Genomic DNA, 14840 nt, shown 5'->3' with positions numbered 1-14840 from the left:
CAGGCAAAGGCATGGCCGAGACTCGTTCACCACCACCAGCAGACGGCGATAACGACACTTTACCCCAGCAATTTCACCTCATTAAATGGCTATCAATCTTTATGGGCTTCTCCTCTAAGAACAACTTTTTTTTCTTTACAAAATCACTTTCATGCTATTTTCTGCATTGAGTGCGCGTAATTTCTCTCACTGACACCTACTATTACTACATACCTTAATCACATACCTGGAAGGAGAGCGAAGGACAGAGTGCAGGGAGAGAGGTGGTCTGAAAATTGATTTGAAGCGCTGGTTCAGCATCACATCTTCTGAGTACGGATAGACGAAGAGTGATTCCACCGCACCACAAATATATGGTCCTAAGATGTTGTTTTTTTTTTTTGTCTTCTTCTTTTTTGGGGGATGCGCGGATTGTGAGAATGTTGCCAGATATAGATGGGATTGTCTTTAATGCTTAAATATGGAGAAAAAGTTGGCATAGAAAATCCTTTCATCCGCTCCTGCATTGGATCATTTGAATATGTACCCGCTTAAAATGTTTGTTGAAAATCACCTTTAAAATGTTTAGGTGTTTGACTCGTTTCCATCACAGACATACCACAGAATTTGGTCGCTATATCACTGCCAACAAATCTTAAATATTTTTGTTGTTGAAGTCTCTGAGAGCCTGTTTGAACATGTCAAATGCCTCGTGCTATTTGTGGGATTGACCCTCCTTTTTGCCTCCTCCTCCTTCTCCTCCCCCTTCGGTGTGTTCTTCCTCTTTGGTCCTATGGTCACCTGACCAAATGCCATGCAAATCATTCTGCTGGTAGAACCTCATTGGTCGCCTGTGGCTCATTTAACCGCTGTCAGTGCGCATCATATGGCCGCCGCTTTACCCAACTTCTCAACTCCGACAGGGAAAGTGTCTCAAATGCGCATTCTCTCACATTGGATGTGAACCGACCCAAGCAAAAGAAATACTGGGTGGAGGACATTTTATATGCCTTCTTGGATTCATTTTCATTTCCTTTTTTGTTTTATTTGGGGTTAGAATATTAATTCTGTAACCCAGTCAGCCTCAGCGCATCCGTACTTGTGCGCGCCTGACCGTTCGTGAAACAGACTTTTTTTCTCTGTTGGTGGTGAAATTTAAAAATCAGGTGAATGTATAGCATGATGATGGAAACTGACCTTCATTCCCCCGGCCCCCAAACGAATACGACCACGGGGCAAACGGGGCCGAATAGTGGGTCCAAAGCGAATCAGGAACGCGTGAAGAGACCGATGAACGCGTTCATGGTGTGGTCCCGTGGGCAGCGGAGAAAGATGGCACAGGAGAACCCCAAAATGCACAACTCTGAGATCAGCAAGCGGCTGGGCGCCGAGTGGAAAGTAATGTCAGAGGCTGAAAAGCGTCCTTTCATCGACGAGGCGAAACGGTTGCGAGCCATGCACATGAAGGAGCATCCGGATTACAAGTACCGGCCAAGACGAAAGACCAAGACGTTGTTGAAAAAGGACAAATATTCCCTTGCCGGTGGACTGCTTTCTGGGCCAAGCGGTGGCAGTGGAGTTGGTTTAACCGTCGGCATGAGTTCATCAGGGGTCGGACAGAGGTTAGAAAGCCCAGGGGGTCACGGAGGGTCCGCAAGCTCCGGCTATGCGCACATGAACGGCTGGGCGAACGGTGCGTATTCGGGGCAAGTGGCTGCAGCCGCGGCGGCCGCTGCAATGATGCAGGAGGCTCAGCTTGCCTACAGCCAGCATCCCGGGAGCGGAGCGCACCACCACCATCACTCACACCACCACCATTCACACAACCCCCAGCCCATGCACCGCTATGACATGACAGCCCTGCAATACAGCCCCATCTCGAACTCTCAGAGCTACATGAATGCTTCTCCATCCGGCTACGGCGGGATCACCTACACACAGCACCAGGGCTCCGGCGTCTCCTCCTCAGCTGCCATGGGGACGTTAGGATCGCTGGTGAAGTCGGAGCCGAGCGTAAGCCCTCCCGTCAGCAGCACACACTCACGGGGTCCTTGCCCAGGAGACTTGAGAGAGATGATAAGCATGTATTTACCGACCGGAGAGACCGGGGACCCGTCAATGCAGAGTAGACTCCATGCCTTGCCGCAACATTACCAGAGCGCCACGGCTGGAGTGAACGGGACGGTCCCTCTAACACACATTTAGAACTCAGAGAGTAATTGAAAACTGCGAACGAACACATAACCAAATATTTACCTCTTTTCTAAATAACCCCGGTCCCGAGAGCTACCTGCATTTTGTACAGAATGTTTATGATATTGTAAATGAAGGGTAAATAACATATTCATCTTGGCTCTTTTTTTATAGCCACCAGTGGAATTATATAACGAATATGATGCTGAGATATTTGGTTATTGTGCTATCATCTTTTTTGTCCACTTCTTCACAGTCTTAGTTGAGGAGAATGCCAGGTTTACATGGGGAGGGAGTACTTGCTTCAATTGTCTCATCATTTTTGGGGGGGTTCTTGTAAGTTATTTGAAAATGAGATAACGTGTCATAATTATGAGAAAGTGCTTTAAAAGATATGGGAAAATCTCATTTCTTCAAGCATTTGTGTTTATTTGCAGAAGCCTGTGTCTTAATTCTTGAGAAAAGAATCATCTCTTTTTATTGTAACGCTCTAATTATTGTAAATTGTGAATAATTTTAATAACTCAAAAGATGACGGGCAACTGCTGTTGTAATTTAAGTGCTTTTCTGCAAGTGAAAAGCCCTGATATTGCAATGAAGAAAAAAATAATAAATTTCACAAGATGTTGCTTTGATTCTTAACAGAACGGTCTTAGATTGATTTTTTAAGTGCTTTTACACATATGTTTTTACATTTTAAGACACAAAAGTATCACCAGACTTCTTGTTTGGTTGAAAACATCTTTAACTATTCTTTTTTTTTTCACTGCTGGACACAGACCCCCCCAAGCTCTTCAATAGTCGAATTGTTTTTGCATAATTATGCATAAAAGCTACAGGCTTTAAGGGAACAATTTGGGGATTGTTGTTCCAGAAGTTGGATTTTTTGTTTGTAATGATACATTTGTTCATAAGTTATCAAAAGAAAAAAGAAAGAAGAAAAGCTCTCGTCCTCCACTTCCCTCATTGTAGTTGCATTTTTGGCCTAAGTCTAATTTCCAATCTTTATTATTAAATACAGGCCAACGTGATAGTTCACTTTTTTATATTAATATAAATCCTTGTTTCGCAACGTTTGTTAGTGATATAGTGGTATTGAGTATAAGGAGGCCTCACATGACAGCCACCTGTTTAGTATCAACATTATCATTTATTAAGCAGAACGATTTTTTTTTATCTTAAATTATGCCATTAACAATTTCTTTCCCCCTCTTGTAAAAGTCTATGAAATGTCATTTTCCATTTAAATTAAAGCATCGAAAATTTCTTCTTAATTCTTTCTGGTTTGAATCAGCTTATAGTATATTTGTAGCTTGTGTTTATCAGCAATTACACATATGTTAATCAATGAATTGAAGAGTTGTGCCAGACTTCTCCTTTACCAACAGATCACTGCAGATGTCAAATCATGAGCTGCTCTTGAAAAATACTGGCAACTACTGAAAATGCATTTCACGTTCAAATATAGGGTTCAACTGAGCTATTTTGGAAATGAATAAAAAAAATCGGATCAGGAATACATTACCGATTCATATAATTTTACTATTTCTGCTTTGAATATTATGAAGATTACATGAACAAAATATTTCATAACGAAAAAGTCAGAAGCCATAATAACAGTCTGAACTAAATGACTTGTTTGCCTTACATTGCTCCATATGCTTTATATATATATAGAAACCCTCTTTATTTGCACATTAATTGATGATAATTGTGAGACAGCTATGGGAGGTCTTAAACGATATGGGCCTCGTGTAATTTGCATTGATTGCTATTTAGCAAACTGCAATGAAGTTTTCCATGTAAATATCCTCAGCTATATTTAGATTAGGCTATATTATAAATTAAATTCAAGAGCAGGATCGACGATTATAACACATATAATATTTACTCTTATTGCATACTCCCATAATACAATGCGGTTCTGCATTTTGTTCTTAACACTTGATAACCTGAAGTTGGGGAAGTAACAGAACTGACGTATAGCAGTCATGCAAAGTTATATATATATATATAGTTATATATATATATATATCACTAGAAGAGAAAAGTGGAAGTAAGCAAAACAATGGCTTAGACTGCAGAAGGGTATTTAGCCCCCCCTATTTTTTCATACTAGATTTTTTTTTTAATCTTTCTAAAACTACACTACAGGGATTGTACCTTCTCAGTTGTACCTTGTGGAGTCAGACAACTCTGGTGTTTGATTTTGGATTGATCATGGTGATTTTTTTTCAATAGCTAAATCATTTTGAAGTTTTTTATCCTCTTGAATATATATTTTTAAAAATTGCTCAGATGATGACTTCATCTTTGACAGCTGCTTTTGATATTTGCGATTGCTATAGGCTTCACACGATACTCACTAATGGCTATACAGATGCAAATAAGGGGGAAATTTATGCCTACTTATGCATTTTTAAAAATCAATTAATATAAAATACATAGTTAAAGGGCCTATTTTACACTGATAAAGACGTGCACCGTGTGTCAATTAAACCTGTTAGGCCTCATAGCGTGTTACGTCTGGATGCGCGTTAATCTGTCGAAGTAAATCAGAGGAACAATGTCGAGTTTAAATTCCTAAACCCAAAAGAAACTGCGTCTATGGAGACCTCTCCGCACCACAGCGCGCACCGTAAGGCAGGGGAGGGCCTCCTCGTGTGTTTTGCATCTGTTTCAATCTTATCTGTTGATGTGAAGAGATGCGGATTAACAGTGAAAGCTCGGAGAGGCGGAGCGCGTCACGGCGCATCGCCAGGCAAAAAAGAGGAGCGTTCTGGCAAATTTAACCCGCATAAATTACACCTTGAGGTGGAAGAAGAGGGGTGAGCAATTTGGGTGCAACATATACAAGCTTTCAGTATTTGCGCTGCGCCGGCTCTTGTTCCAGCTCCTGTGTGTATTTATCTATTTATTTATTTATTTTAGTGCGCGCGCGTGTACATGCGTTTTGGAGCTGACCGGTCCAATAAATCTCTCCACCGCGCGATACTCTTATCTTGTAGCCACCGATATATTCCGTGCTAGGAGGCCATCAGTACCAGAGCACACTCGGTTGTTCGTAAAGCCCCGATCCTTTGCACTCCCTGTCCTAAATGGGGATAATTAGCGTCACTTTATCACGCCTCTGCATATTTCTCCCCGTCTCCCCCCTCTTTTCCTAAAAAAAAAAAAAAAAAATTACCAAGCAGCCTGCTCCCGTCGCCCGCTCTGTCACAGAAGATTATGGAGACAGATTGCACAGAGCAAATGTGCCGGGCGAGATTAGCGCGGAATAGAGAAAGCAACTGGGCCAATGAATTCCTCGGAAGGGCCTTATCGTGCAATTACACGTTGACATGTTTAACAATCTTGCTGCCTCTTAATCCTGCAGTGCTGCTCTATCTACCCACAGCTACCACGCTATATGGCGGCACAGAGACCAAATGCACCGAAACGTAGTACAAATGTACTAAAAGTTAAGAGAAATTGCTTTATTTTCCAACTTTGTCCAGAAGTACCCACCAAACGTTTTTCTCCTGTTTTCTGTTTTTGTTATTTTTCAGATTTCTCCGTTGTCGGAATAGCGTCTGTACTGGGAGTTTTTGAAAAAAAGGTGAGGCATCAAGATACATCTTAAAATGAATTACTGTTTACCTAAATAACTGTTTGCCTTTTTAAAGGGAGGGCAAAACGTGCTTAAAAATATAACCAAGTTGCGCAGTTTCCATCCAAAATTGCGAGACAATGCAAAAAAAAAAAAAAAAAAAAAAAAAAAAAAAAAGTAGCGATCTTGTTTGGAGTTTAATGACTTTTTATTTTTCTGCCCAACATACACACTCACCCCAACCGCATCCCGACCCCACCGTCGTCATCCCCCCCTCTTCCTCCCCGTCCCGTCCCTCCTGCCTGGCGGTATATCGGGGCCTGTGTGGGAGTGATTGTGGAGCGCCACTGTTGGAATTTGGCAGCGTCCGTGGGTTGGAGAGACGCCCCACGCTGAGTCCCATTCAGCGGCCAGCGTGCTGTGAGGTTGGGAAGTTTCAGTCAGCCGTACAACTCAATGGCCCCGACAAAAGCGATTACAAGCCCCAGCGCATTCCTGTAGGGACCTGGGAGCGACGCAGGTGCGAGGGGATCCGGGGTAACCCGTCAGAGGAGTGATAAAAACGGGACAGTGCAGGGACCACACAAAGCCAGACTCTCCACAGGAACCGGGCATTTTTTGGAAGAAGGAGGAGAAAGGAAAGAATAAGTCTGTAGAAAGATGCGAGTTTAAGGGTTGGGGTGCAGCATACTGATGGCTTCACTGTTAAACACTGAATGAAAGTCCGACAAGAATTCCCAATCAGGGCTCATGGATCAAAAGTCCAATGTCTCGAAATCCGTCTTAGAAATGTTAGATACTTTTTTTAGTACTCTAAAAACTTATTGTCACACTTTCAAAGAGGCTGAACTGAACTGTTTTTAGCTACTTTTTAATGTAAATGCCTATTATCAAAATACATTTCAGTTTTATGGTATATAACCCTTTAATTCTACTAATTATATCACCCTAACATTTATAGATATTTATAGACTTCTGAAAGGAGGCATAATCTCATGAAACACACCTCCAAAATATCCCTTATATGTAACTGCTCCAAATGTTACTGGAGGTATTGTCTCAGCAAGGCCTCCAATATGGGCTAGAAACACAACATTTCTTAGTCTAAAATGTTGTTTGAATCAGGATTTAAAATATATGATGAACTTATTAGCTTGAAAGGTTAATTAATCTTTTACTGATATGTATATCATTGCTATTAGCCAGTTCATCACGTGTATCAGATTTGAAACTTGGTCCAACATCTCCACATTTTTGTGGATTAGATGGATGAAGATCAAGATCATGGGTAGAAGAAACCAATGTTGACAGTTGGAAGAAGATGCACTGTGAAAAACCCGTCACCAGAATCAGAGTCAGATGCTTTGCGTTTCTGTATTAAAATGTTTGATAACCCTTTCAGTTAACTACTTTGGTGGTTGGGAAGATTTCACGTGTATGTATAGTTAATGACATCCAGTGGCTGTTTTTAATTGAACAAATTAGACATATAGGAGACTAAATTGTCATCAAAGACACAGGTGCTTCAAAATTTATTGAAATTCCACATGTCCTGAAGAGGGCTTTAAAAGCAGAAAACCCACAGCCTTGCTTCTATTAAAACTGGCTTTTCTCATCTGTTTGTACTTGGTGCAGAAATGGCAATAAGTTGAAGATGTGTAAAAGTGTGAGTGTTTTATTCAAATGAGACAGTGAGTCTTCTATATTGGAAAATAGGTCTCAAGGGGTAAGTTTGGTGATACTGTCAACAAGTACATAAAAAATAAATAAAATACAGACGAAAGGTAGCACAAACATGGCAAAATTTAGTACACTGCAAAAATAAGCTAAATAAAAACAACATGAAATGCACACAATGGAAAGGCAATGATTGATTTAAATGAAGGAAAATCTATCGTTTGTCTTGCTGCTCTCTGATGCAGCAAGAAGTTATCAAAAAGTGATAAACAAACAGCCACCAATTTCAGAAGTGTCATCAGTCTCAATGTTCTGCTGCACTTGTTTACAGACGCATGGAAATCATGCTCAGCTGTACCTCTACACACATCAAACCGATGAGGTTAAAACTCAGTGTTCTGCCAGTTTGAGCAGGAAATGCGGAACTCATTAATCCTCTGCATCACAGCAACCTTTTTGGCAAAAATGGCAATTCAGGTTTTATTCTCAAAATGCACTTTTAATTTTGATGTGAAGTATGACATAAAAAAATACTGGGTTGATGTCACATAACCAGATTAGAAACAGCTTTGCTGTGGCCCCCACTAATTTGACTGACACCCTTAACAGAGTCAGCAGCTGCATAAAATATTTTTTAGATTACTAAATGCAAAATAAAACAGGCATCACAAAAAGCATGACGTGATTGAACTTTCACCATCTCCACAAACACAAGCATTGCTGTTGGCTGCAGATTTGTTTTTCCCTTGCTCTTGGGTCTTTAGCACTTTCTCAAAGAAAGCCTACTTTCTCACCAAGAAGTTTCCCTACTTGGTGTGCCGGTGTGATCTGCACAATTATTTTAGTGGTATTATACCAGTAATGGGACTTATTACAGTGTTAACAATACACATTATTTCTTCCAATTTATAAGGTATTTTGTAAGCTTGTACTGTCATGATATCAGATTTTTAACACACTGTTGCCAAAACTTCCATGATCGCAATGTTATTGTGATTTTAATAGAAAACTTTTTTAAAATTTACTGGCACTAACTAATTCACCTTTACTTTTAAATTTATGTCTCAATTTCAATTAATTATAACCTAAATGAGAAGTGAGGAATTTAATAAATTGTTCAAAACCAGTATGTAGTCAATTATGGTCTGAATTTATTAGCTTAGATACAATCACAATATTATTAAAAGTGCTTTCTCAACTCAGAATTGATAAGTCATAACTATTATCAATACTGGTTAATGGCATCTTTATTACCAACTATTCTGTATATATTGTAGCACTGCATGTTGCAAAGGAATTAATTAGGTATCATATTCTGGCAAACATTGTTAAAAGCAGCCTACAGATCTGAAGCTGATCTGTCACTTTGAAAACCTCTTAATTTTGAGCTGTAAACAATGTTAGTGTTCCTAAAGACAAACTGCTTTTCTGAACCCAAGTAGCTCTAGTGCCTTAACTTAGCCAGGAAAATGTTGCTTGACCCTGACTCTGTCATTATATTGTGTTAAAAGCAAATTTTCAAAGAAGGAATCAGCAAATTTAAAAGAAGGAATGAAAAAAATCTTTTGTTTGATGGTCTCAAACTAATATTAACAGCATTGTGCAGCTAGAACCAGCCTTTCTGTTCTCCTTGTAAGAACCTTGTGGCTTGTAAAAGCAAACACATCCTTATGCGGCCTGTTCTATTTGTTGTTGGCAGGTAACAAAACATGACATAAATCGTGTGCATCGTATTTCAGGGCCTTTAAGATCTGAGGACTTATCGGCTCCAATCCCTAAATGTTGTCCTGTTTGACTGTCTACCTGTCAGATCTATCCAATTATAGGTGCTTTATGAGATCTCAGGAGTTACTTTGGTGAGTATAGTGACAGTTCCTCCCACCTCCCACATATTTTTGTCAGGAGATCCTTGGCTATTTCAGTTGACCATTAGCAGACCTTATTCTGTATTATAGACTCTACAACAGAATTAATACAATGAAGTTAGTCATTGAAATCATGAAAAATAATTTCTGTTGTGGTTTTTTTAATGGCTCGCTGCACAGTGGCTGCTGCCTCAGTCTGCTTGTACTGGAAAAAAAATTTGTTGCACCTGTTGCAATGACAATAAAGTTTCATTCATTCATTCACCTGTTAAGAATTTCAATACAAATTCAAGCAAATTTACTAAATAAAGATTTAAGCTTTTTTCGCACTTAAAAAATTGGGAACTTCTCAATTGGTCTGGAAATGAGGTTTGTAGCTAACGTAAACTATTAACCTTTCCTAAACTTAACCATGGAAGTTTTGCTACTTAAACATAACTTAACCAAGTAAAACTGCTTTATCCTTATCAAATGCCAAAACAAGCAAACTTGTAGAAAAAAGTTACATTAAGTGAAGTATCCTCAGTAAAACGATAAAGATAGAATTTAAATCTATTTTCTACTTTCCAGTTGCAAATACACTAAATCCCATTTTACACTGGTCACATAACCTTCTTACACTCTGTACCATCTGGTTCTTGAGTACAATGAAAAACTGTTTGACATGGGCCTGAATGACGATCAAATGATTCTGAAGTAGATGTAGGTTTTAATCAGCTTCAGCTCAGCTTGGCGCTAAGGAGTTCATAATGCGCGGGTCTAAATGCTAATTTTCTCTGAGGATGCTGTGGTCTGGGCTATGAAAATAGGCGCAGCTCACTTTTTCTTTACTGAAACAGGCATGTACTTACCATAACGTCTCACACAGAGGCTCTGAAACTGATAGCAACAGCATGCAAAAAGAACGAGGCTTGATTATTTTTGTATTTTATTTGCATTTCTTATTTTTCAACCTGTCATTGAGACAGCTAAAAGCTCTTTAACTGTCCTGCTGTTAGGGGCTGATGCAAAACAGTCAAAAGTAGTAAACTGACCTGATTATCACAGAGAGTTGTGATTACAGAAACACACTCAGTAGGATACAATCTCTTGTCATCCCTTGTGTTGTTATAGTGTCACACCCATCTCCTGGGAGGTACTGGACCATTAAGTTTCAGCCTTTAGAGCATTGGTGATAAATCAGACACTATGAGAAAGGCTTTAACCAGCTGGTTTTAGCAGGTGTACTCAGATTTAAAAAAAACACACACACACACACACACACATGCATTTTAAACATCCTACCTTTGGTGTAGAAAAAAAGAGGGGAATTTAAAATCAGTTCATAATTAAATTTGATTCATAGCTCTGTATTGCTCATTTAAGATGCAATACCCCTAATTTAGAGCAGCAGAAAAATTATAATGTCTTTTAAAGCTTACGGATTGTAATGAGAACTGTTAATGCAGTGTATTACGGCACTGGATGAAAGTGCATCTGCTTGAAACGTTTGGCACCACTTGCAGATCACTATAATTTCTTTCTGAGTTTCTTACTGCTTACTTCTTACTAAAATTTGGATGTACAGATACAAAGTTGCTGCTGCACTCAATTTTTTATTCATAAAAAATTATTTTGGAGGCTGTAACTACCTTAACTTTTCATTCCATCCAATACTTTGGTCCAAACCGACACAGGAAGAAATAGAAATATATGTGTATATGTATTGATGTGAAATTTTACAGTGAAATCTGTGACCAGTAGAGAATTACTTCACAGATCTTCATGCATTTCTTGTAGTCTCCGCATTAATAGTCACTATTCACTGATCGATCTGAAAAATTTTGATTAGGCTCTGACTTTTTGTCTACTTCAAAACTCAGGTTGACATTTATGTTGTGACCATTGTGAAAAGATATATTTTAACCCAAACCATAATCTTTCCCAAACCCCAAGGCTTCTTTGGTACCTAATACAGTTTTCATACTAAAAGCAGTAGTTTCAACAGAACTTTAAAAAATGACTAAACCTGCAAAAACAAACTGTTTAAATAATTTCTCATTGCCAGAAGTAGTTATCATCAATGCTACATCTAAAGGAACAAGCTTTTAAGCTTTCTGATAGTCATGCATTTCTGAGACTATTAGACTCTTTGTTTAGACCTCGGCAGTCCACCCACACAGCTATCATTTGGTCAGTTAAAATATATCAATGTTATATATAATTACCTGCTAATTATTGAATTATTGCTGTCAGTTCCAGAGCCTCCATGTGAAATGTACAGTTGATAGAAAAGAAAAGGTGAGCTGTGTACAGCCTTACAGCCCCGAGCGCAGCACCATTTGTGAAAACTAACATGTTGATCATTCCGAAGTTGATCAATACCCACAAGGATCTTTTTTTTTTCTTTTTACTTAGACAATGTTTGGAAGTATATGGTCACCAGCAAGAGGTAACATGAAGTTCAAATTATAGAAATTAATACTGCCAGAAGTCTTTGAAACCTGCTGAGCTACACAATGTTATAACAAACGCTAACAGCACAGTGTTGGAACCATCCACAGTAGCCCAACTGCACACAGTGCAACAACAGTTTTTTTTTGTTTGTTTTGTTTTTGTTTGTTTTTTTTTTTGTTTTTTTTTCTTACTTTCAGGCAAGCAATGGACCTTTACATAACAGCTGCGCCTTGCTTAGGTGTTGCCTCTGGTTCCATTTGGTAGTTTGGGAGTTCATGCAGACCACAGAGAGGTGTCCCAGCACTGCATCTCCTTGACACATTGGTTGCACCTTGTAGGCAAAACAAAAATGTTGTTGTTAACCCTTTATTGTTCCTTGTAAATCACACATGTGTCTTTATTAACAAAATAGTAATGGATCAGGCCAGAATTGCTGTGTCCTTATTTACATCAACCTGGCATATTGCAATCAACTGAGTGACAACAGCATTGTTGGTTAGAATAGGGAGTTCTGCATTGCTGGTTGGATGTTTGTAAGCACATATGAAGTGGGTCTGTTTAGTCTCTTTTGCTACCTTACTTGCCAGCTTGCACATTGCTGGGTCAAAAGGTTGAGAAGCTACATTTGAAAGAGGGAAGTGTTTGCATATGCATTCCAAGTTGGCATATTGGAATTAGCTGAAAGAAATTTCCAACGTATTGTTGGTAATAACAGTGCTGCTGGCCAGTCCTTACCTAGTAGCTATGTATCTTGCTTAGGGGCATATTAGCAACCCATCAATGTTGATCCCCTATTCTGTGTCTGTACTCACACACAGAACAACAATGCACAACAAGGATGGAACAGGCTTACCTTAAAATTGGCAGTGAAAGGGGCTAAAAAAATGGCAAACCTTTACTTAAACGTCTTTGTCAATGTCAAAATTTGGAAAATATGGACACTTCTTATATTGTTCCTACTCTTACAATTTGAATATAGCTCAAACAACAAATGCTCCACAGGATGTTAAAGAAAAGGGTTATGCTGAATTCCCTGTTGGGCAGCAATAGTCTTGTTTTCTTCATCAATTTATTCTTTGTTTGACCTAAACTCTAACTAACACTCACCAGCTCAGGTGTTTTTCTATGCCTGGTTTAAACACACATACACCTGAGCCCACCAGATGCTGTGAAGGATTTCTGCTCCTCTGTGTCAGGTGATAATTCTCAAAGCAGCAGCGAGAGGTTAATGAGGGGTCAAAGAGTTCAGATAAGAAACAGCAGTTTTATGGCGCCTGCTGCAACCTGCAGCACACTGATAGCTGTTTGAAGTGGCTGACCTTTGAACTCCACTGGGTCAAGTGATGAACAACCTGGTTTGTTTAGATAGGTCAGATTGGAACAAGTGAAGGATTTGTATGTCACAGCCAAATGTCGAAGAAGCCCAGATAACTTGTTTTTAAGGATTACAACCCTACTTAATAATTAATTAGTTTCCAGCCATTAGATTGTTGTCAGCTATCAGGCTGTTTAAGGTAGGATAAATCTTATAATTTCTCATTTAACTGATAAGTTATTCGCTATTTAACACACAGCTAACTGTGGATGTTTCATATTTAGAAATAGAAACACAACACGTGCAGACTGTAGACGCATGCGTCATAAGACAGCAATGTGAAACTACAGGCAATTGTTTGTTTTGGTACATCTTAGTTTATTTGACATTTGATACTCATACAATTCAATAACAGCTGTCCATCTCTTTCCTTCCCCTCCAGCAAAGTGACCATCATAACCATCACCAGTGGACGTGGATCACTGAGGGAGGACTGTGATTTACAGATAGCACCTTGTCTCTTCAACTGGCAGGCCATCATTACGTTGAGCACCAGGAGATAGGTGCTGTGGGCAAAAAAGACCTTTTTGGAAAATGTCAGCAACAGTCAGAGCCTCAAATTTCCCCCATTAGCTCTTTCCCCTGCGATACACTGGACTCTAAACCCCTTAATTATACAACCCCTTCCTCCTATCACCTGATGTTTGGTATCTAAGTAATTTCGGAGCATGTGGGGTTTTTTTCTCCGTTACTTAAATGTGGCTTACCTGGCAAAGAAAACAGCCCAATAGCCTATTTCACCCATCTTGGCAAAAACAAACACACACGTGCACACACATACACACATATAAACTGCCATGCCTGCAACAGCTCTCCTTCCCAGTCCCTTTCAGAGGAGCCAGCTTCGCTCTCTTAATACCCTTAGTCCCTCAGCTGGCATGTTTTCCAAGAACCCACTGCATTTTCAGATTTGTAAAATCCGTCAAAATGCCTGTAATGAATATTTCTACGCTCTTGAGTCTATTTAATGTGATGTCTGACCAACCAATAGGAAACTTGTACAGATTCTACAGCACTAGGTAAAGGGAATCACTTGAAGCTTTATTATCTGTTCCTACTCAGCCATTTCTCTCAGTTAGTGTGAAATTTTCATTTGAACTCTGGCAGATAGGTTTGCATTAGGAGACTATAAATGAAATAAGCATTTATTATTATTTGTATATACTGTTAAGTTCTAATTAGCATTTGTTCTGTCCATAACTGTGCATATGTATTTCTGTTTTGATTTTTCTTTAAAAAAAAAAAAAAACGATGGATTAAATATTGGGAGACAGGTTTTGATTTTTCTGTTAACATGCAAAGCTTTTGATGGGAAAAAAGGGAAACATTCTGTGTAAAATCCTGCATCTTTGTCCTTTCTTAAGAATAACATGTTTTATATTCACATTTGATTTAAGTGGTAAATTAATACCTCAAAGTGAGAAGTTACAAAAAAAAAAAAACATCTTTCAACATTTAAACTATGTATTATTAATCCCAAGGCCTAAATGTGCCCTCAATTATTTTACCACTGCCCCTAAGTAATTGATTTTCAGCATGGAAAGTGAGAGATGGAGGGGAGGGGGGGAGGGGGGGAGTATGTTTTGTCTTGTGAAAACCACAAAGCCAATAAATGAAAAAATAACTGATGTCATAATTGCAGTGAATGTTGTAACCTTGCTTTATTGATTTTATTTTTTCTTTTTTTTTTCTTTTTTTCTTCTTTTTTTTGTGTTGTTTTTAAGGC

At 39.0% G+C, this 14840-nt stretch overlaps 1 protein-coding gene across 2 annotated transcripts; it reads left to right on the top strand.

Annotated features, from left to right (window-relative positions):
- The first annotated feature begins 855 nt into the window (after window positions 1-855).
- Window positions 856-14558, top strand: sox1a (SRY-box transcription factor 1a). 2 transcript variants are annotated; one of them, XM_042002466.1, is made up of 3 exons: window positions 856-1992; window positions 5721-5770; window positions 13497-13564. In XM_042002466.1, exons 1-2 carry the CDS (start codon window positions 1150-1152, stop codon window positions 5739-5741), a joined length of 864 nt encoding a protein of 287 aa, XP_041858400.1. In that variant the 5' UTR covers window positions 856-1149; the 3' UTR covers window positions 5742-5770; window positions 13497-13564. The 2 variants fall into 2 exon arrangements, with proteins under 2 accessions (XP_041858400.1, XP_041858399.1); XM_042002465.1 differs by lacking the exon at window positions 5721-5770 and having other exon boundaries at window positions 13497-14558.
- Window positions 14559-14840: the final 282 nt, after the last annotated feature.

The sequence above is a fragment of the Melanotaenia boesemani genome, chromosome 12 (genome assembly GCF_017639745.1).
Source record: "Melanotaenia boesemani isolate fMelBoe1 chromosome 12, fMelBoe1.pri, whole genome shotgun sequence".
NCBI classification, from domain to species: Eukaryota; Metazoa; Chordata; class Actinopteri; order Atheriniformes; family Melanotaeniidae; genus Melanotaenia; species Melanotaenia boesemani.
This window is presented reverse-complemented; position numbering and strand designations above follow the sequence as displayed.

Bases quoted from the DNA above. Each gene is read 5' to 3' on its own strand.
- sox1a (XM_042002465.1), top strand. From the start codon at position 1,150: ATGTATAGCATGATGATGGAAACTGACCTTCATTCCCCCGGCCCCCAA. The intron at 1,993-13,496 runs GTAAGCCCTCCC...CTTCCCCTCCAG, and splicing joins TGGTGAAGTCGGAGCCGAGC to CAAAGTGACCATCATAACCA.